Source organism: Hemibagrus wyckioides, linkage group LG21 (assembly GCF_019097595.1).
Source record: "Hemibagrus wyckioides isolate EC202008001 linkage group LG21, SWU_Hwy_1.0, whole genome shotgun sequence".
In the NCBI taxonomy this organism is placed as follows: Eukaryota; Metazoa; Chordata; class Actinopteri; order Siluriformes; family Bagridae; genus Hemibagrus; species Hemibagrus wyckioides.
The window spans coordinates 13,817,259-13,832,577 of record NC_080730.1 but is presented as its reverse complement, the minus strand read 5'-3'; the positions used below and the strand labels follow the sequence as shown (position 1 = coordinate 13,832,577).

The 15,319-nt window shown below is 40.4% G+C and overlaps 1 protein-coding gene across 3 annotated transcripts in view; it reads left to right on the top strand.

The window, feature by feature from the left end:
* Positions 1-15,319, top strand: part of foxp4 (forkhead box P4) — a 133,771-nt gene that overhangs the window by 73,627 nt on the left and 44,825 nt on the right. For all 3 annotated transcript variants that reach the window (XM_058373176.1, XM_058373174.1, XM_058373175.1), the window contains exons 4-5: positions 4,213-4,335; positions 12,280-12,366. In XM_058373176.1, coding sequence (XP_058229159.1) covers positions 4,213-4,335; positions 12,280-12,366 — 210 coding nt within the window. The remainder of the gene's footprint in view (positions 1-4,212; positions 4,336-12,279; positions 12,367-15,319) is intronic.

Genomic DNA, 15,319 nt, shown 5'->3' with positions numbered 1-15,319 from the left:
TGTGTGTGTGTGTGTGTGTGCGTGTGCCTTGATGTAGCAGCATGTGTGTATGTCCTAACCCTCCACCAGATCAAAGCCATCTGTTGTACTCGGTCTAAAGGTGGACATAAAAACAGCAGCGCTAAAAGTGCATGACCCCCGCCGCTCGCTGCAGACGGCTGCAGATTTCACGCTACTCTGCACACATACACACAACACGCTCCTGTCTGGAAGCCAGTTGCTGCTTTTATTTACTTTCCCACCAACCTGTTGGAGCCGAACACACATCCATGCTCACACACACGGGCGAGGAGAGCCAGCTCGTCTTCCGGCAGGTCCTGCCAGCCCACGGGGGCTGAAATACAGTGCTAAGCACAGAGGTACACACACAGAGACGTACTTTTTCTTCTTTCTCATCACGAATGTCTTTTGTCTCCGGTTCGAAACTGTAACAGAGGGAGAATTTGATTGTCATGATTCGCACCTAAGGTCCTCACTAATCTAGCTCCCGTCTCTCGGTCTCTTTAAAAAAAAAAAAAAAAAAAAAAAGCATTCTCTGCAAAAAAAAAAGGAAGAAAAAGAAAGAGGGCAAAAAATTAAATTCATTTAATAAATGCCTGACTTGAAATGGTTGGAGGCTTTTTTTTTCTTCAGTCTCCTCTATTACGAAGCCTATTCAGCTCGCGGATGAAAGGGCGGGGGAAGGGGGGGGAGAAATCATTTGCGTTGAGAGACAAAGCCGAACGAAAATATAATTCGGCATTGTGCGCGGCCCTTTTTGTCGAGCGGCCGTCAAGCAGGCTAATGGCGACGCTTTTCGCATGCAGGAAAAAAAAAAACAGCAGTGTCGAATTGCACATGCCGCCGTAATGGGCTCGCCTTTGTGGGATTAGATTATAGGGGCAATTAACGGCGTCAAACCTTAACAACTCGGCATTCAGGCGCGCTGCGATGGAAGGTGTTATAACTCCAGTAATTATTGTGCCCCACAACTGGAAAACGTCAATGAACGTGTGTATCAAATAAAATGTATGGCGCAGAATGGGACACCGATGAGGGATTAATTACAGGGTTGTGTTTTGCAATCCAGGTCGCAGTGACAAGCGGCGAATTGGCACAACGCCAAGCGTCTGCCACGCTAGAGCACTCGCACCTCCCTCCTTTTACCTGAATGTCATCCTGTGCTTTTACACTCAGACACACACAAACATTCACGCTTATACCTCTCTATCTCTTCTTGCTTCCATGGGGTCCTCCTTGTCCTGATGGGTTTTTTTGTTTTCTTCTCCATCTCTCTCTCTCTCTCTCTCTCTCTCTCTTTCTCTCTCTGGCGCTCTGCACTCTGAACTCATGCGATTTTACGTAGGTACATACATAACCCAGAAGAAAGCATGAGTCGTGTTATATCATGATAATAACATATTATAATATACATGTAATTGAATGCACCGTATTACAGGCCATAAGGTTGAGTGCAGAGATGCTTATAATGCATCATTGAGCATCGCTGTCTACGGAGGTTATGCTTTCTGGCATTATAGAGTCATAGAGTCATACGTCCGTGCTTTTTAGGTATAAGTGAATGAGAGGATGTGGTAGCTCAGTGTTGAAGGTGTTGGGCTGCCGGTCTGAAGGTTGTGAGGTTGAATCCCAGGACCATCAAACTGCCACTGCTGGGCCCCTGAGCAAGGCCCTTAACCCTCAAATGCTCAGTGAGATAAATGCAAGTTGCTTGGGATAAGAACATCTGCCAAAATGCCATAGATTTAATGTAAAGTGTGTCATACCTTATATCATAATGTGTTATGAATGCTGTATAACATATATGTAGTAATACACTGATAATGCATTATAAATCACATCTTTAGCTTTGAAAACAAATGTGATTAAAAATCAGATCGTTTCAGATCAACATGTTGATTATAGATTGCATCATTTAGTGTGATTAGGCACAAAAATGTTCACTTATCGTCATGGCGAAAATGCCCCGAGATCCTGCTTGTTCACCAGCTGTTTAGTTCCAGACAAGCAGTGTTTTGATTCTGAAACAGATTAAACACAAACACACAACACACACACACCCATCTCGGTACCTTCCTAGGATCTAATTGGAAGGCACTTGAACCCTTTGCTTGAAGTCACTTCGCAAAGCTGCCAAAACCTCCTCCAGGCGACTCTCTATCAAAAACGCCTGGCACCAAACACATTTATCATATTTAACCTTCGTTTAATAGCAGCCAGACATCACCATCAGAGATATGATATCATTTCAGAGCGCCAAGCCCGGACTTGCCTGAAGTTGCCGCCGCCACGAGCGTGATAGAGCGGCTCCACATGACGCACACTTCCACTTGAAGCTCACACACACACACACACACGAGCATCTTCCGAGCTCAGGGAGTGCATAATGCGGTCTCCTCTCCCCTTTTTCCCCTTCACTGGAGGGATTTCATGATTGAGTGTGTTAGGTTATGGATGACTCGTTTGATCACGATATGCCGGGTTTACAATAAAGGATTGGACAAGGCTCGCCGCGCGCACTCTCCAAACTGATAACCACATGCGAGGGAGCCTTTATCCTCTCCTCTTAGATAGAGGAAGAGAGGGAGAGAGAGAAAGAGGGAGGGAGAGAGAGAGGGGGATAGAGAACAAGTGTGTTCATATTTACCGGTCGTCTTGTTTACAAAGTCAAATCAGACCTTTACAGATTTAATTTGCCTCTGACATCTCTCTCTCTCTCTCTCTCTCTCAGTCTATTTTCCCAGCCTTTAAACCTATTTAACCGCACGCTCAGGCATTGCCTCAAAACAAATGAATCCCGATCATATTTTGCAGCCTTCCTGTATTTTTTTTCCCTTTCCTTTCAATTTTTTATTTATTTTTTTTCTGAAAATCCCTGTTGTGTATGCCATTTAGATAAATGTATATATTATGCGGCTCGTAATTTGTTCTCATATTTCGGGCTTCAAGCAGCCGTCGCCTGTAAATAGCTTTATTTTTATTGAGCAGTTGCAGAGAGATAATCAGTTATGGCCCTTGAGCAGTAAATAGGAAAATAAATGGGACCCCGTGGAGCGGCTAAGCTGCGCTCTGTGTGTGTGTGTGTGTGTGTGTGTTGTGTTCACACAATGATGCTAGAATTCGAGGAAGCATACCACAGACGTGCTTCATGGGTGCTTTTCTTCTTTTTTTTTTCCCCTTTAATTCCGACTCATTCTCAAATTTTCTCTTTTCTCTCAGCTGCCTCTCTGTCTCTCTCTCTCGCTCTCTCTCTCTCTCTCGCTCTCTCTCTCTCTCTCTCTCACTCACTCACTGCATATTTGGAGTAAGATAATCATCTCTCCGCTCCTTTTAACGCCTCACTGTCATTGCGCAAATTGCGCTCTCTTCTTTTCCAGACTGTTGCTAGCTGTTTCCTGATAGCAATCTTATCGTTTGTTGTTTGTTATTTTTGACAAAGGCTCGATTCAGTCAGTAGCTGCTCATAATAACATGTGTGTGTGTGCGTGTGTGTGTGTGTGTGTTGAATTGTCGGGTTCAGATAAGAGTTCTTAGCCATAAGGCTATTTACTCACCGTGTGCTAAGTGATTAATTTTTGTTTTAAACAGCTGATAGCTTTATAACGACGTAGCTGTATAGCAACAGCATGTGTTTTTTTGTGTTCGTGTCAGTTATATCGTTCTAACAAACGGCCGAGAAGACTATATACAGAGAAAACTTCCGCGCAAAACGTCAGCTTGTCAAGGTGAAAAGCTCTTCTGTTGTGTATAAAGTGTAGCATCTCCACTGGTATTGGGTCACAGCCTAGGTAGTATTTTAAACAGTGAGGGAAATAAATGAGGAGTTTTGGTAAGGAGTCTCCAGTGTCAGAGATAAGGGTGTGAGCTGTTTTCCATGTTTTCCAGGGCAGACGCTTTTTTCTGGCCAATAGAGAAGACAGGAAGCCTGATGAAGAGGCAGATTGTTGCAGGACACAAGGAATGAAAGACTTGTTGTCGTCGTTGGTTGTTGATTATTTTCGCATAAAAGCGCAGCACTTCTTATTCAAAGCAGTGCCGATGCTGTGGCTTATATTAAATATCAAGCTTATGCATTTGTGTTCTTGACAAGATAATTACACAGCATCACTGCATACCAGGAAAATAAGCACATAAGCACTGTTTCAGTGAGTACAAACACACACACACGCGCGCACACATGCTTACCGCTTGTCTCCCTCTGTGATTGGTCAGGTGCCCGTGTCCATGGCAATGATGACCCCACAGATGATCACTCCTCAGCAGATGCAGCAGATTCTTTCACCTCCACAGCTGCAGGCACTGCTCCAGCAGCAGCAGGCTCTCATGCTGCAACAGGTACTCCACACACACACACACACACACATAAACAAGTAAATGTCATACTTTCATAAAAATGCAGTCTCTCTCTTTCTTTCTCTCTCACTCAGTTACCTAAAGTCTCTCTCACACACACACACACACACACACATTCCAATCAAGTATTTGTCATACATATGCACTCAGAGTTACCTACAGTCACACACATACACACACACACACATACACACACATACCAAAGTAAATTCAGTGCATTCACACATACACACTTTTGACTTTTTCAGTGATTTTCTTTTTTGAACTTTTTTGCAGTTGGGTTAAAAGCTATTACTGTACTTGTGGGCACATTTGGTCCACACACACACACACACACACATTTAGATCTTAATTCTCTGCTCTTTTACTGCACACCTCCTTCTTACCCATCTTAATTGAGACTCTTAATCTACTAGGCAGCGTTGCTCTGTTTTAATCACACACACTTCCAGCGCAAATTAGTTCCCCGAGTCTGTGTGCCAAGTTCAGTGCAGGCATTGAAATGTGCTGAGGAAGTGTCAAACTGATACTCTTTATGACTACAACCATTTCCAGGGCTTTTATGGACGTGTGTGTGTGTGTGTGTGTGTGCCATAAATGCAATGCACACGATATGTTTAGGTGCGGTTGGTGGTGTAAAGACTTTTGAGAGAGCTTGATTGGGGATGTAATGTAACAGAGCTGCTGAAACATCACACAGGTTGATTGCATCCTAACAGACATGCCCGTGCCTGAGACCCAAAACTGTAATGGCTGTATTTCTCACTCTCTCTCTCTCTCTCTCTCTCTCTCTCTCTATACATATACATATATATATATACTTGGCATTTACAAGATTTAACTATGCCTCATTTGGCTTGTGCTTCTACACGTCTGTGTGCCGTCAGGCATAGAAGGCTTATGTGAGAGTCTCTCTCTTTCTTTCTTTCTTTCTTTCTTTCTTTCTTTCTTTCTTTCTTTCTTTCTTTCTTTCTTTCTTTCTTTCTTTCTTTCTTTCTTTCTTTCTCTCTCTCTCTCTCTCTCTCTCTCTTTTCCTGTGTATCTCTTTCTCTCTGTATTTCTGTCTCTTGCTTTTTCTTTCTCTCTGTCTCTCGTTCTTCATATATTCCTGTGTATCTGTTTCTCACTCACACTTTGTCTTTCTTTCTGTATCTCTCTCTTGCTCTTTATCTCTCTCTCTCTCTCTCTCTCTCTCTTGCACTCTTTTTCCATATGTATCTCTCTTTCTCCCTCTCTTTCTGTGTTTACCGACTCAGAGCCCTCTCGTTATCTCACGCTGTTGCCCGGGGTCCAAGGCGTGGCCCTCAGAGGCAGACGTGAAAGAACAAACACCTCTTGCACGTCTCTCAAATATTTAACGCAGCGCCGCTAGCTCACCCCAAGAGCCGCCCCTCGGCCTTTTAACCTCCCGCAGAAATGAGGTCATCCTCCCGTTCGCCACTTCATCTCATTTCCTGGAATGAGAAGTCGAGCGGAGATACATGTTAACAGAATCTTCCTGATAAAAAGCGTTTCTGGAATTTGTACACATACACGGAGGTTAATTTACAGAAAAAAGGTATTTCACCTAAACTTTTGTTGGAGTGCCTAAACATGCCTTACTGTGTTTCAAATAAATAGGTTTTCTGTGCCTCTTTCAGCAGAATAAAATGCATAGAAATAATCTCCATGGTGATTACATGTGTGTCGATAAGGCTGGGTTTAGATATGCTGGAGTAGTAAATGTGGTATATAGTCTTAAAGCAGTTTAATCATAAAACAAAAAATGCAGAAAATCTTCTGAGAAATTAGTATGATTGAAACAGGAGGAATATTTATCCATCCATCCATCCATCTTCTATAGCATTTGAGTCTATCTTAGGGGACTCAGGACACAAGCTGTGGGACATCCTGGACAAGGTGCCAACCCTTTACAGGGCACAATCACACACCCTCACACACTCTAGTCAATTTAGTGATGCCAGTAATACTATAAGGCATGACTTTGGACTGGAGAGGAAACCAGAGAACACAGAGGAAACCCGAAGAACATCAATTGGGAATCGAACCCACATTTCAAAAGGTGTGAGGCAAACATGCTAGCCACTAATCCACCCTTCCTCCTTAATCTGGGTGTATAGAAATCCAAATTCTTCCCCATTTTTTTTGTCTAACAGAGCTCTATATACTCTCCGCTCGTTTTTGCTCTTATCCCAGCATGTGCAAAAAAAAAAGTAGACTAACGCTTTTTTTTCTCTAATATGAATGTTGGTAGTCATATGATTAAACATACTGAGAATGTGTGTCTGAGTGTGTTTATGCATGAGTTAACCTTTACATTCCCCCCTCCAACCCTTAATTACAGCCCAGCTGATATATATTTTTCCTTTTTTCCCCCCAAGTCTTTCTCACCATTACAGAAAGCCAAGGTCACAATAATGGGAGTCTAAGGTGAATGCGTTCGAAGGCGTGCGGTTAACTTGAAAGAGGTCCACTGAATCAAATCATTAAAAAAAAGCCCTTAATTATCCTTTTAATTATTCTCCCCAGCGCTGAGCTCCAAGCGGGCATGAATTAAGGGGGTAATGAGCGGGTGAATGGTCGAAGGGGCCGATGCCAGCCAGGCATGGAGGAGAAAATTTTAGCTCCGTCCAGAGAGATTGGCGACATATTGGATCCGACGTGGCTCTAGTGCGTTAAATAGAGTTCAGCCGGCAGCTTCAGCCGGATAACTCCTTTTTTAAAGGCAGCCCAAAGCTCGACGACGTAAGACACGACTATCTCCATGAGTATCATACAGCCTTTTCGCACCGCGTTCCTCAACGAAGCTGCTCATGCGCTGTTTGTGTCTAGGCCACAGTGGAGATTGGGGTCAGCTCCATGGATCTTTTCTGCAAACTTTTGTCTATCTGCATAGACACTTTGTCGGAGTTTTATGGCCCGGGTTTCCAGGCCAAGTTTAAGTCTGTAGGCCAGTTGGCCCTCATATTGATGGCTGGTAGTAAGCCATGATGAGTGAACACCCTTCCACTTGGCCTGGATGCAGGAACTATGATGGTGCAAGAGCTTCAAGGCTTCAAGGTGGAGATCCCGGGTGTTTTGTTCACTACTTAGCAACAAGATACTCCTCTGACCCTAGCAATGTCTTCGCATTTTATAACAAACATTTTTTATGTATTTTCCTTTCCATCACTTTGAGCATAAATAAATACCCACATATCTTATCACATTTTCGTGAAGATCACGTGAGGGGAAAATGTGTAATGGTGACAGGTCTGAAAAGTCATTCTTTTTCATTTAGACCATCCACTTAACCTTGTCAAGGTCTATTAAATTCCTTATTCCACATTAATTACAGCCAGAAAAAATCTGAAGCTTATTGTCTTTTTACTTTTCTGCTCTTCTTATTTCAGCCTCACACCATGTTCAGGCATTCCCATGATGCTCTGTTTTTGGACTTTAGTCTTTAGATAGTTGACGTTCCTTAATATATATACTTTTCTAATCCAAATCAGTGGTTACAAACCGATCAGAGCTGCACAAGAACATCCTGCTTGACTTTAATGATCATGTTTCTCTCACTCCTCTATAGTTGGGGCTTTGATTCCCATCCTGTGTGCATGGAGTTTCCGTGATCTTCCAGTGTCTCGGGGGTTTCCTCCAGGTTCTCCAGTTTCCTCCTCTGGTCCACAACCATGTTGTAGGTTGATTGGCATCTCTAAATTGTATGTCGTGTGTAAATGAGTGTGTGAGATGGCCTGACATTTTGTCCAGGTTGTCCCTCACCTTCAGTTTTGAGTATCCTGGAATAGACTCCAGGTTCCCTGAGACCCTGTATAGGATAAGTGCTACAAAAAATGGATGGATGGATGGATGGATGGAAGGCTGTCATTATTCTACTATCGCTCAGTCACTGTTTGCCTTAATCTGGCCCCTAAAAATACACCTGTTTTGTTTTATATTTAGTTTGATGTCTTTGCAAATGTGTTTCATTTACCCTGGAATCTAGACATCTTATTAACGTCGTCAAAGATCTCTTTCTCACTTTTAGTGAAATGGAAAATTACAGTGCTGTAACTCTAAACATCTGATTTGTAGACTACTCCACCACGGACGAAGGAAACACATCCTCTTTCACATTTCACATTCTCCTTCATGTCTTCCATTGTTTTTCATTTTCTCTGATATTTCCAAGCTTTTTTTTTTCTATACAGCACAACCAAAACATCCCTGTTTTTCCTTTTTTATTCTTAAAGAGTCAAAATGATCAAGAGTTCAATATTTTTCCTCTGTAACCAAAAAACAGAATGCTAAAAATCAGATCAGGCAATAAAACGGAAAGTTTCGATATGCCTTCTGGAGCCGTATTAATGAATAACCTCGTAGATAAAGGTGTGTATATTTTCGTTCACATTCCTGCACGGCTTTTCACAATCTCTCTATCTCTCTTCCATTGTTTGAAAGAATGAAACACAATCTTCACCATAATGCCCCCAAACACACACATGCATGAGTGTGTACACACACACACACACTCACACTCAGACACACACATATCTCCTGAAAGCTTGTAATCTGAGTTGGCAAGGTGTGTCGCTGCAAAGTGTTTCCCTGCGATAACACACACACACACACACACACACACTCACACACACACACAGAAGTGTTTACCTGTGTATAAAGACTGAGTCATGTTCAGTTGAGCTTTAAATCAGTAACTGGCGTGTAAACACACTTTCGTGTTCTATATTAACTACCTCCTCCCGTGCCCAGGGCCAAACATGCTGCTGGGTTTCTCAGAAACTAGGTGTATATGCTTCACAGCTTGTTACCTGTGGGCTACAATATGTGTCTGTGTGTGTGTGTGTGTGTATATAATATACACAGTATATACGCACACACACGTGTGAGGTCATTGAAAGTTGATATTTATACCGACTTACACTTAAATCACACACATGACACCACCTTTGCTCACCAGTCAAGCCTGCCGTATGTCACCCTCCGAACATCCCACATCCCGGATCAGCCCTCAGCGCTCAATTCCACTCGTTTAAAACGCCGTAAACAGCAAGTCATCGCAGATCATCTTAAAAAGAGGCTCGTCCATAACAGTTTCACGAGACAGGTGCTACAGCCGAGCGGGTCGTAAATAACCGGGCCTGTCTGTGTGTTGTCAAGCGAGCCACGTTGCAGCAAAATTTACAGGTTCCCTTGAAACGTTATGGAGCGCTTATTTTTACTGAAAAACTGAAAATTTTGAATGAGAAGAAGTATGGATGAGGATGCAAAGGTTTTTTTAGGCTTTATTACCTCTTAGCTAGCAGATGTGACCACTTTATTCCTGTATCAGAGAATCTTTACTCCAGGGTTCTTGTATTGTGTATTTTTTAATTTTCATTTGAATTTATTATTATTATTATTTTTTTTTTTATTTTTTTTTTTCCACAGAATACTATAATTCTTTAGTGTGAATTAGTTGTGAACTCATCAGTTGTGAACAGCATCCTTGGTCACAGTTTTTCCTGCTCAAGCCATGTCTTGTATAGAGAGGAGAGCTTTATTTTATTTTATTTATATTTGTATTTATATAAATATAATATATATTATATTTATATATATATATATATATATATATATATATATATATATATATATATATATATATATTTGACCCATATTATTTATATTATTATTTAAATATAAAAAATTTTTTTACATTTTTTTATGAATTGGTCTTGATCTTGATCACCTTGGTAAACTTTACAGATTTACCTAGTTGTGTTTTGAAATTTTTTTAAGCGTCCTTGTTATACTCATGTTGTGCTTTGTAGTATTATATATATATATATATATATATTCTTTTCCTTTTTCCTTTTTTTCCTCCTATTTGAATGATTTAAAGCAGTGTTGTGGATTTGGAGCCCCCTCTGGTGGAAAAGGGTTACTGCAAGGAGAAAATTTTCATAAAGTCAGTTATACTGTGCACCACTAGCCCGTGTGCATTCATTTGCACATTATCAGTGTTACAGAGCTAGAAGAAAAAAAAATATATTTTTAGTAAGAAATAATAATAATAATAATATTAGCAAGTGTAAGACTAATTTAGCTGAATCATCAGCATTAGGAGAAGGAGGTGTAGCAAGATGACTCTTAAACCAGATGATTAATTGATAATAGATGAGTGGAGGTCTGATACTAACAAAATAAATCAAAACACAGCTGTAGGATGATGGTAATAAAACAGTAGGACAGAGTCAGCTTCTTTCTGAGTTAACATTTTGCCATGAAGAGTCAGCCTTTGGTAGAGCCAAGTCAGCTTTTTGTTAGAGTCAAAGTTTTGAAGAAGTCATCACTGGTTGGTAGAGTCAGCTTCTTGGTCATATAACAAAAGCTACCATTTTGTTAGAGACAGCATTTGATAGAAAATTTGGTAGATAAATATTTTGTGGATTTTGCTTGTGTGGAGTCAGTTTTTAGAGGCAGATTTTGATTGAGTTAGATTTGGGGTCAGTTTTTAGAGGCACATTTTGGTTAAATCAGATTTTGGGTCAGTTTTTAGAGGCATCTTTTGACTGAGCCAGATTTTGGCTCAGTTTTTACAGAGGCAACTTTGGTTGAGTCAGATTTCGCTTGTTTAGGTCAGTTTTTAGAGCTAGCTTTTGGTTGAGTCAGATTTTGCTTGTGTGGGATCAGTTTTTAGAGGCAGCTTTTGGTTGGGTCAGATTTTGGCTCAGTTATTAGAGGCATCTTTGATTGAGTCAGATTTTGCTTGTTTAGGTCAGTTTTTAGAGGCAGCTTTTGGTTGAGTCAGATTTTGGGTCAGTTTTGAGAGGCAGCTTTTGACTGAGTCGGAATTTGGGTCAGTTTTGAGAGGCAGTTTTTGATTGAGTCAGATTTTGTGTCAGTTTTGAGAGGCAGCTTTTTGATTGAGTCAGATTTTTGGTCAGTTTTGAGAGGCAGTTTTTGGTTGAGTCAGATTTTGGCTCAGTTTTAAGAGACAGCTTTTGATTGAGTCAGATTATGGGTCAGTTTCGAGAGACAGCTTTTGATTGAGTCAGATTGTGGGTCAGTTTCGAGAGACAGCTTTTGATTGAGTCAGATTGTGGGTCAGTTTCGAGAGACAGCTTTTGATTGAGTCAGATTGTGGGTCAGTTTCGAGAGACAGCTTTTGATTGAGTCAGATTTTGGGTTAGTTTTGAGAGGCAGCTTTTGATTGAGTCAGATTGTGGGTCAGTTTCGAGTGACAGCTTTTGATTGAGTCAGATTTTTGGTCAGTTTTGAGAGGCAGCTTTTGACTGAGTCAGATTTTTGGTCAGTTTTGAGAGGCAGTTTTTGGTTGGGTCAGATTTTTGGTCAGTTTTACAGGCAGCTTTTGGTGAACTCCGATTTTGCTTGCGTAGGCCAGTTTTTCGAGGCGGCTCTTAGTAAAGGAAACTTTGGGTAGATCAAAATTTGTTAGAATAGATATAGCTTTTAGTCGAGTCAGTGTTTGGGTCAGTTTTTTAAAGAGTCAGCTTTTGGCCGAGTCGATTCTGGTTTGGGGAGAGTTCATTTTTTTAGAGTCAGCTTTCAGTAGAGTCGAGTCAGCTTTAGGTAGAGTAAATTCTTTGAAGATTCAGGTTTTAACCGAGTCAGCTTTTAGTAGACCTAGTCTTTTGTCGAGTCAGTCCCGTTCTGCTTGATCTAGATCCATGATGCTCATGATATGTTTGTAATACGCTACTTTAATTCTTAAGTAAAAAAGTTATTTAAGGCAGCTTTAATCCTACGGAACTCTGTGAATACTGATAATATAGATATACAGCACCATAGATACAAGGATATCTATATAAATTCCCATGTGTGTGATCTACTCTGAAGAACAGCTTTAAAAATAACGCTCTGGTTACTCTGAAGACTCTCTGGTTTCATCTCACTCTGTTTTTCTCTCTTGTCTCTTTTCAGTTGCAGGAGTACTATAAGAAACAGCAGGAACAGCTGCATCTCCAGCTTCTCAGCCAACAGCAGCAAGCAGGGAAGCAGGCCAAAGAGGTGAGCTCTCTCGACTAACCCCTTACTCACTTCACTCCTTCATGGCTAGCAAATACCTTAGCACACTCCAAGGGCTAGTTTAGCGTTTGGATATTAACATCGCCGATAACTGAGAGTAATCGGAATAATCAGAGGAGCGCTAGCAGTCATCATCACGCAGTCTAGAGAGTGTTTCTTTAATCATCAGGAAGCAAAAGGATCACAAGCGTTCTACGACTCCATTCTCTCCTCATCAGCTTAGCTTCATCTGTGATCTAAACACATCTTAAGACATCAGGGGAGTATGGATTTGTATTATTATTTTTTTCCCCCCTCAAAAAAACGCTAAGCCGTTCTCCAAACCTCGGCAAGGTCTTATTGCTAATACTCGTTAAGTATTAATTTACAAGTCGTCGCTTGCTAAGCCTAGTGGAAAATCCCTATTACGGCTCTCTGGCGAAGCTGTAGAGCTCTTTAATTGTCCGTGGAGGCAGCGTGAAAGGAGAAGGCCCGCTTTGGTTAATGAAGGTGAGTGGGAACACGCAGGATCCAGCCGTAGCACAACAAAGGATTCGGAGATCGACACTAATCCAACGCGCAAATGAAATCTGAACACCCGACCGTCTGTCTGTATTTCTTTATTTTTCTATTTCTCTCACCCTTTCTCTCAATTAAACACACAAACACATAAAAAAAAGTTTTGTTATAATAGTTCTGTTCACTTGCAATGGGATTCTCATTGACCCACACCATCCCTTTTCACTTTCATAGCCATACAATTATGAATCTGAAAATAGACACACAAACCACTTCCCATGTTTGGAGATCCCTTTGCTGGTCTCTGTGTGTGTATATTTGCACAGGTGGTGAGTATAAATATCAGATTGTGATCATGTGACTCGGACTAAAATGATCTTTTTGTTTCTTATTTATTTCCCTTTTATACGCATCACATTCTTTTATTTTGCTGCTCGCTGCTGCATCGATGTGACTGAATAAAATGGGTAGTTTTAGTTTCGTGTTACATAAAATTAAGCACACTTTAATTCAGATTTATTCTCCACTTTTAGGAAAATGTTAAATGGAAAATAGTGCAGATTTTTAATTTAATTTAATTTTATTTTATTTTATTTTATTTTATTTTATTTTATTTTATTTTATTTTATTTTATTTTATTTTTTATTTAAATTTTTTTTTAAATATTTTTATTTGAATTTAACATTTATTTATTCATGAAACATGTATAAATTATTGAACCAGTTCACAATCATTAATGGCTTAACAAAAACTAAATTCAGTGAATTCCAAAATTCTGCAAACCTACAAGATACATCCACAAAAATGTAAAAAAATAAAAATAAAAATAAAAATCTCTTCAGTGAAATAAAAGCAGCAGCAGCTATGAATATGACCAGGTTCAGCAAGGCCATTTTTCATTTGAATTAGTGTGTTGCCTACCAGAGACCCAAATCGGATGCAAATATGGTCAGGATTGACAGGTTTTAGAGGTTGTGCGACGACGATATGGTTCCTAACATTTGTTCTGAGAGGAGCTGCAGAGGTGTGGGTGGGTGGGAAGATTTGTTTGGTCAACTCTGCAGAGAGAAGAAAAACAGTTACAGAAGCTGAAAAGAATTTTACTCTCTCTCTCTCTTTCCTTTTTTTTCTGGCGTGTGTGTGTTTGTGTGTGTGTGTGTGTGTGTGAGCAGCCATCACATCAGAATGCAAATAGATTTCATTGCATGAACTTTTCGATGATGGGTGTATGTATATATATATATATATATATATATATATAAGTATATATATAAGTGTTGTAGAAGGAAAGCGTTGAAGCAAGAGAGAGATAGAGGGAGATTTAACAAGCTATTGAGATAATAGCAAAGAGGGATTAAGACCTGTTAGATGCAGCCCAGACATCATGACTGATGGAACATATGCGTGGCAAATGCTCAACAAGGTATCTAAGCACAAACACACACTGACTGATAGAAATGCATAGCAGTGACACGTATACACACACACACACGCTATAGGTTTGGGGGGGCTGTCAGAATACACAGCATTGCTTGAACAGATGTAGGTTGTAAGGAGAACACGGGGTGTGTAGGGTGGATGCATGTCCAGACCGGGTTGGGGTTTGCGTGTGTGTGTGTGTGTATGTTGTGTATGTGTGTGTTGAGCATGCAGAGGGCGCCCCAGGGAGTAGCAGTGCCCATGCTTGACTACACAAGAGGTGCTCCAGCAAGAAAGTGCAAAAAAAAAGCTACTCATGAAAAGCCCAGGCCTGTATTATATATAAAAAAGTGAATCTGACAGGATTTCTAAGAGGGTTTTTAAGTTATTTTCATGAAAGTTCAGAATCCTCTCTGCTACTGAGATCTGTCTAGCTAACGCAAGTTAACCTGATGAGATTTCTAATGCTAGCCAGCTAACTAACACACCTACAAATATATTTTTAAATACTCATAGATAAACTGTATGTAGGTGAGGTTTCAGAGCTTCTGTTTGTTTTTAGCTCATTTTTTTTGTCTAGCTAGTGTTTTGAATAACAGAAAATTTGTCGGTGTGTTAGTTAGCTGGCTAGCATTAGAAATCTCATCAGAACTCCTTATATCAGGTTAGCTTGTGTTAGCTAGACAGATCTCAGTAGCAGAGAGGATTCTGAACATTTATTTTATTAAAACTAAAAATCCTCTCGGAAATCCTGTCATGTTAGCTCATATTAGCTAGTCTGCACGGAAATAACTCAAGAACGTCTTTCAGAAATCTTGCCAGGTTAGCTTGTGAGGCTTAGCCAACATGTATTAGCATAAAATTCTAAACATTTATAAAAATACCAAAAAACAAATAAATAAATAAACCCTCTCAGCATTTGTGTCTGTTCAGCTCATACTATCTAGCCAAAACTCATTAGCAGTTAGCATTAGCAGATTTCTGAATAATACTTAAAAATCCTCTCAAAATCCTGTCA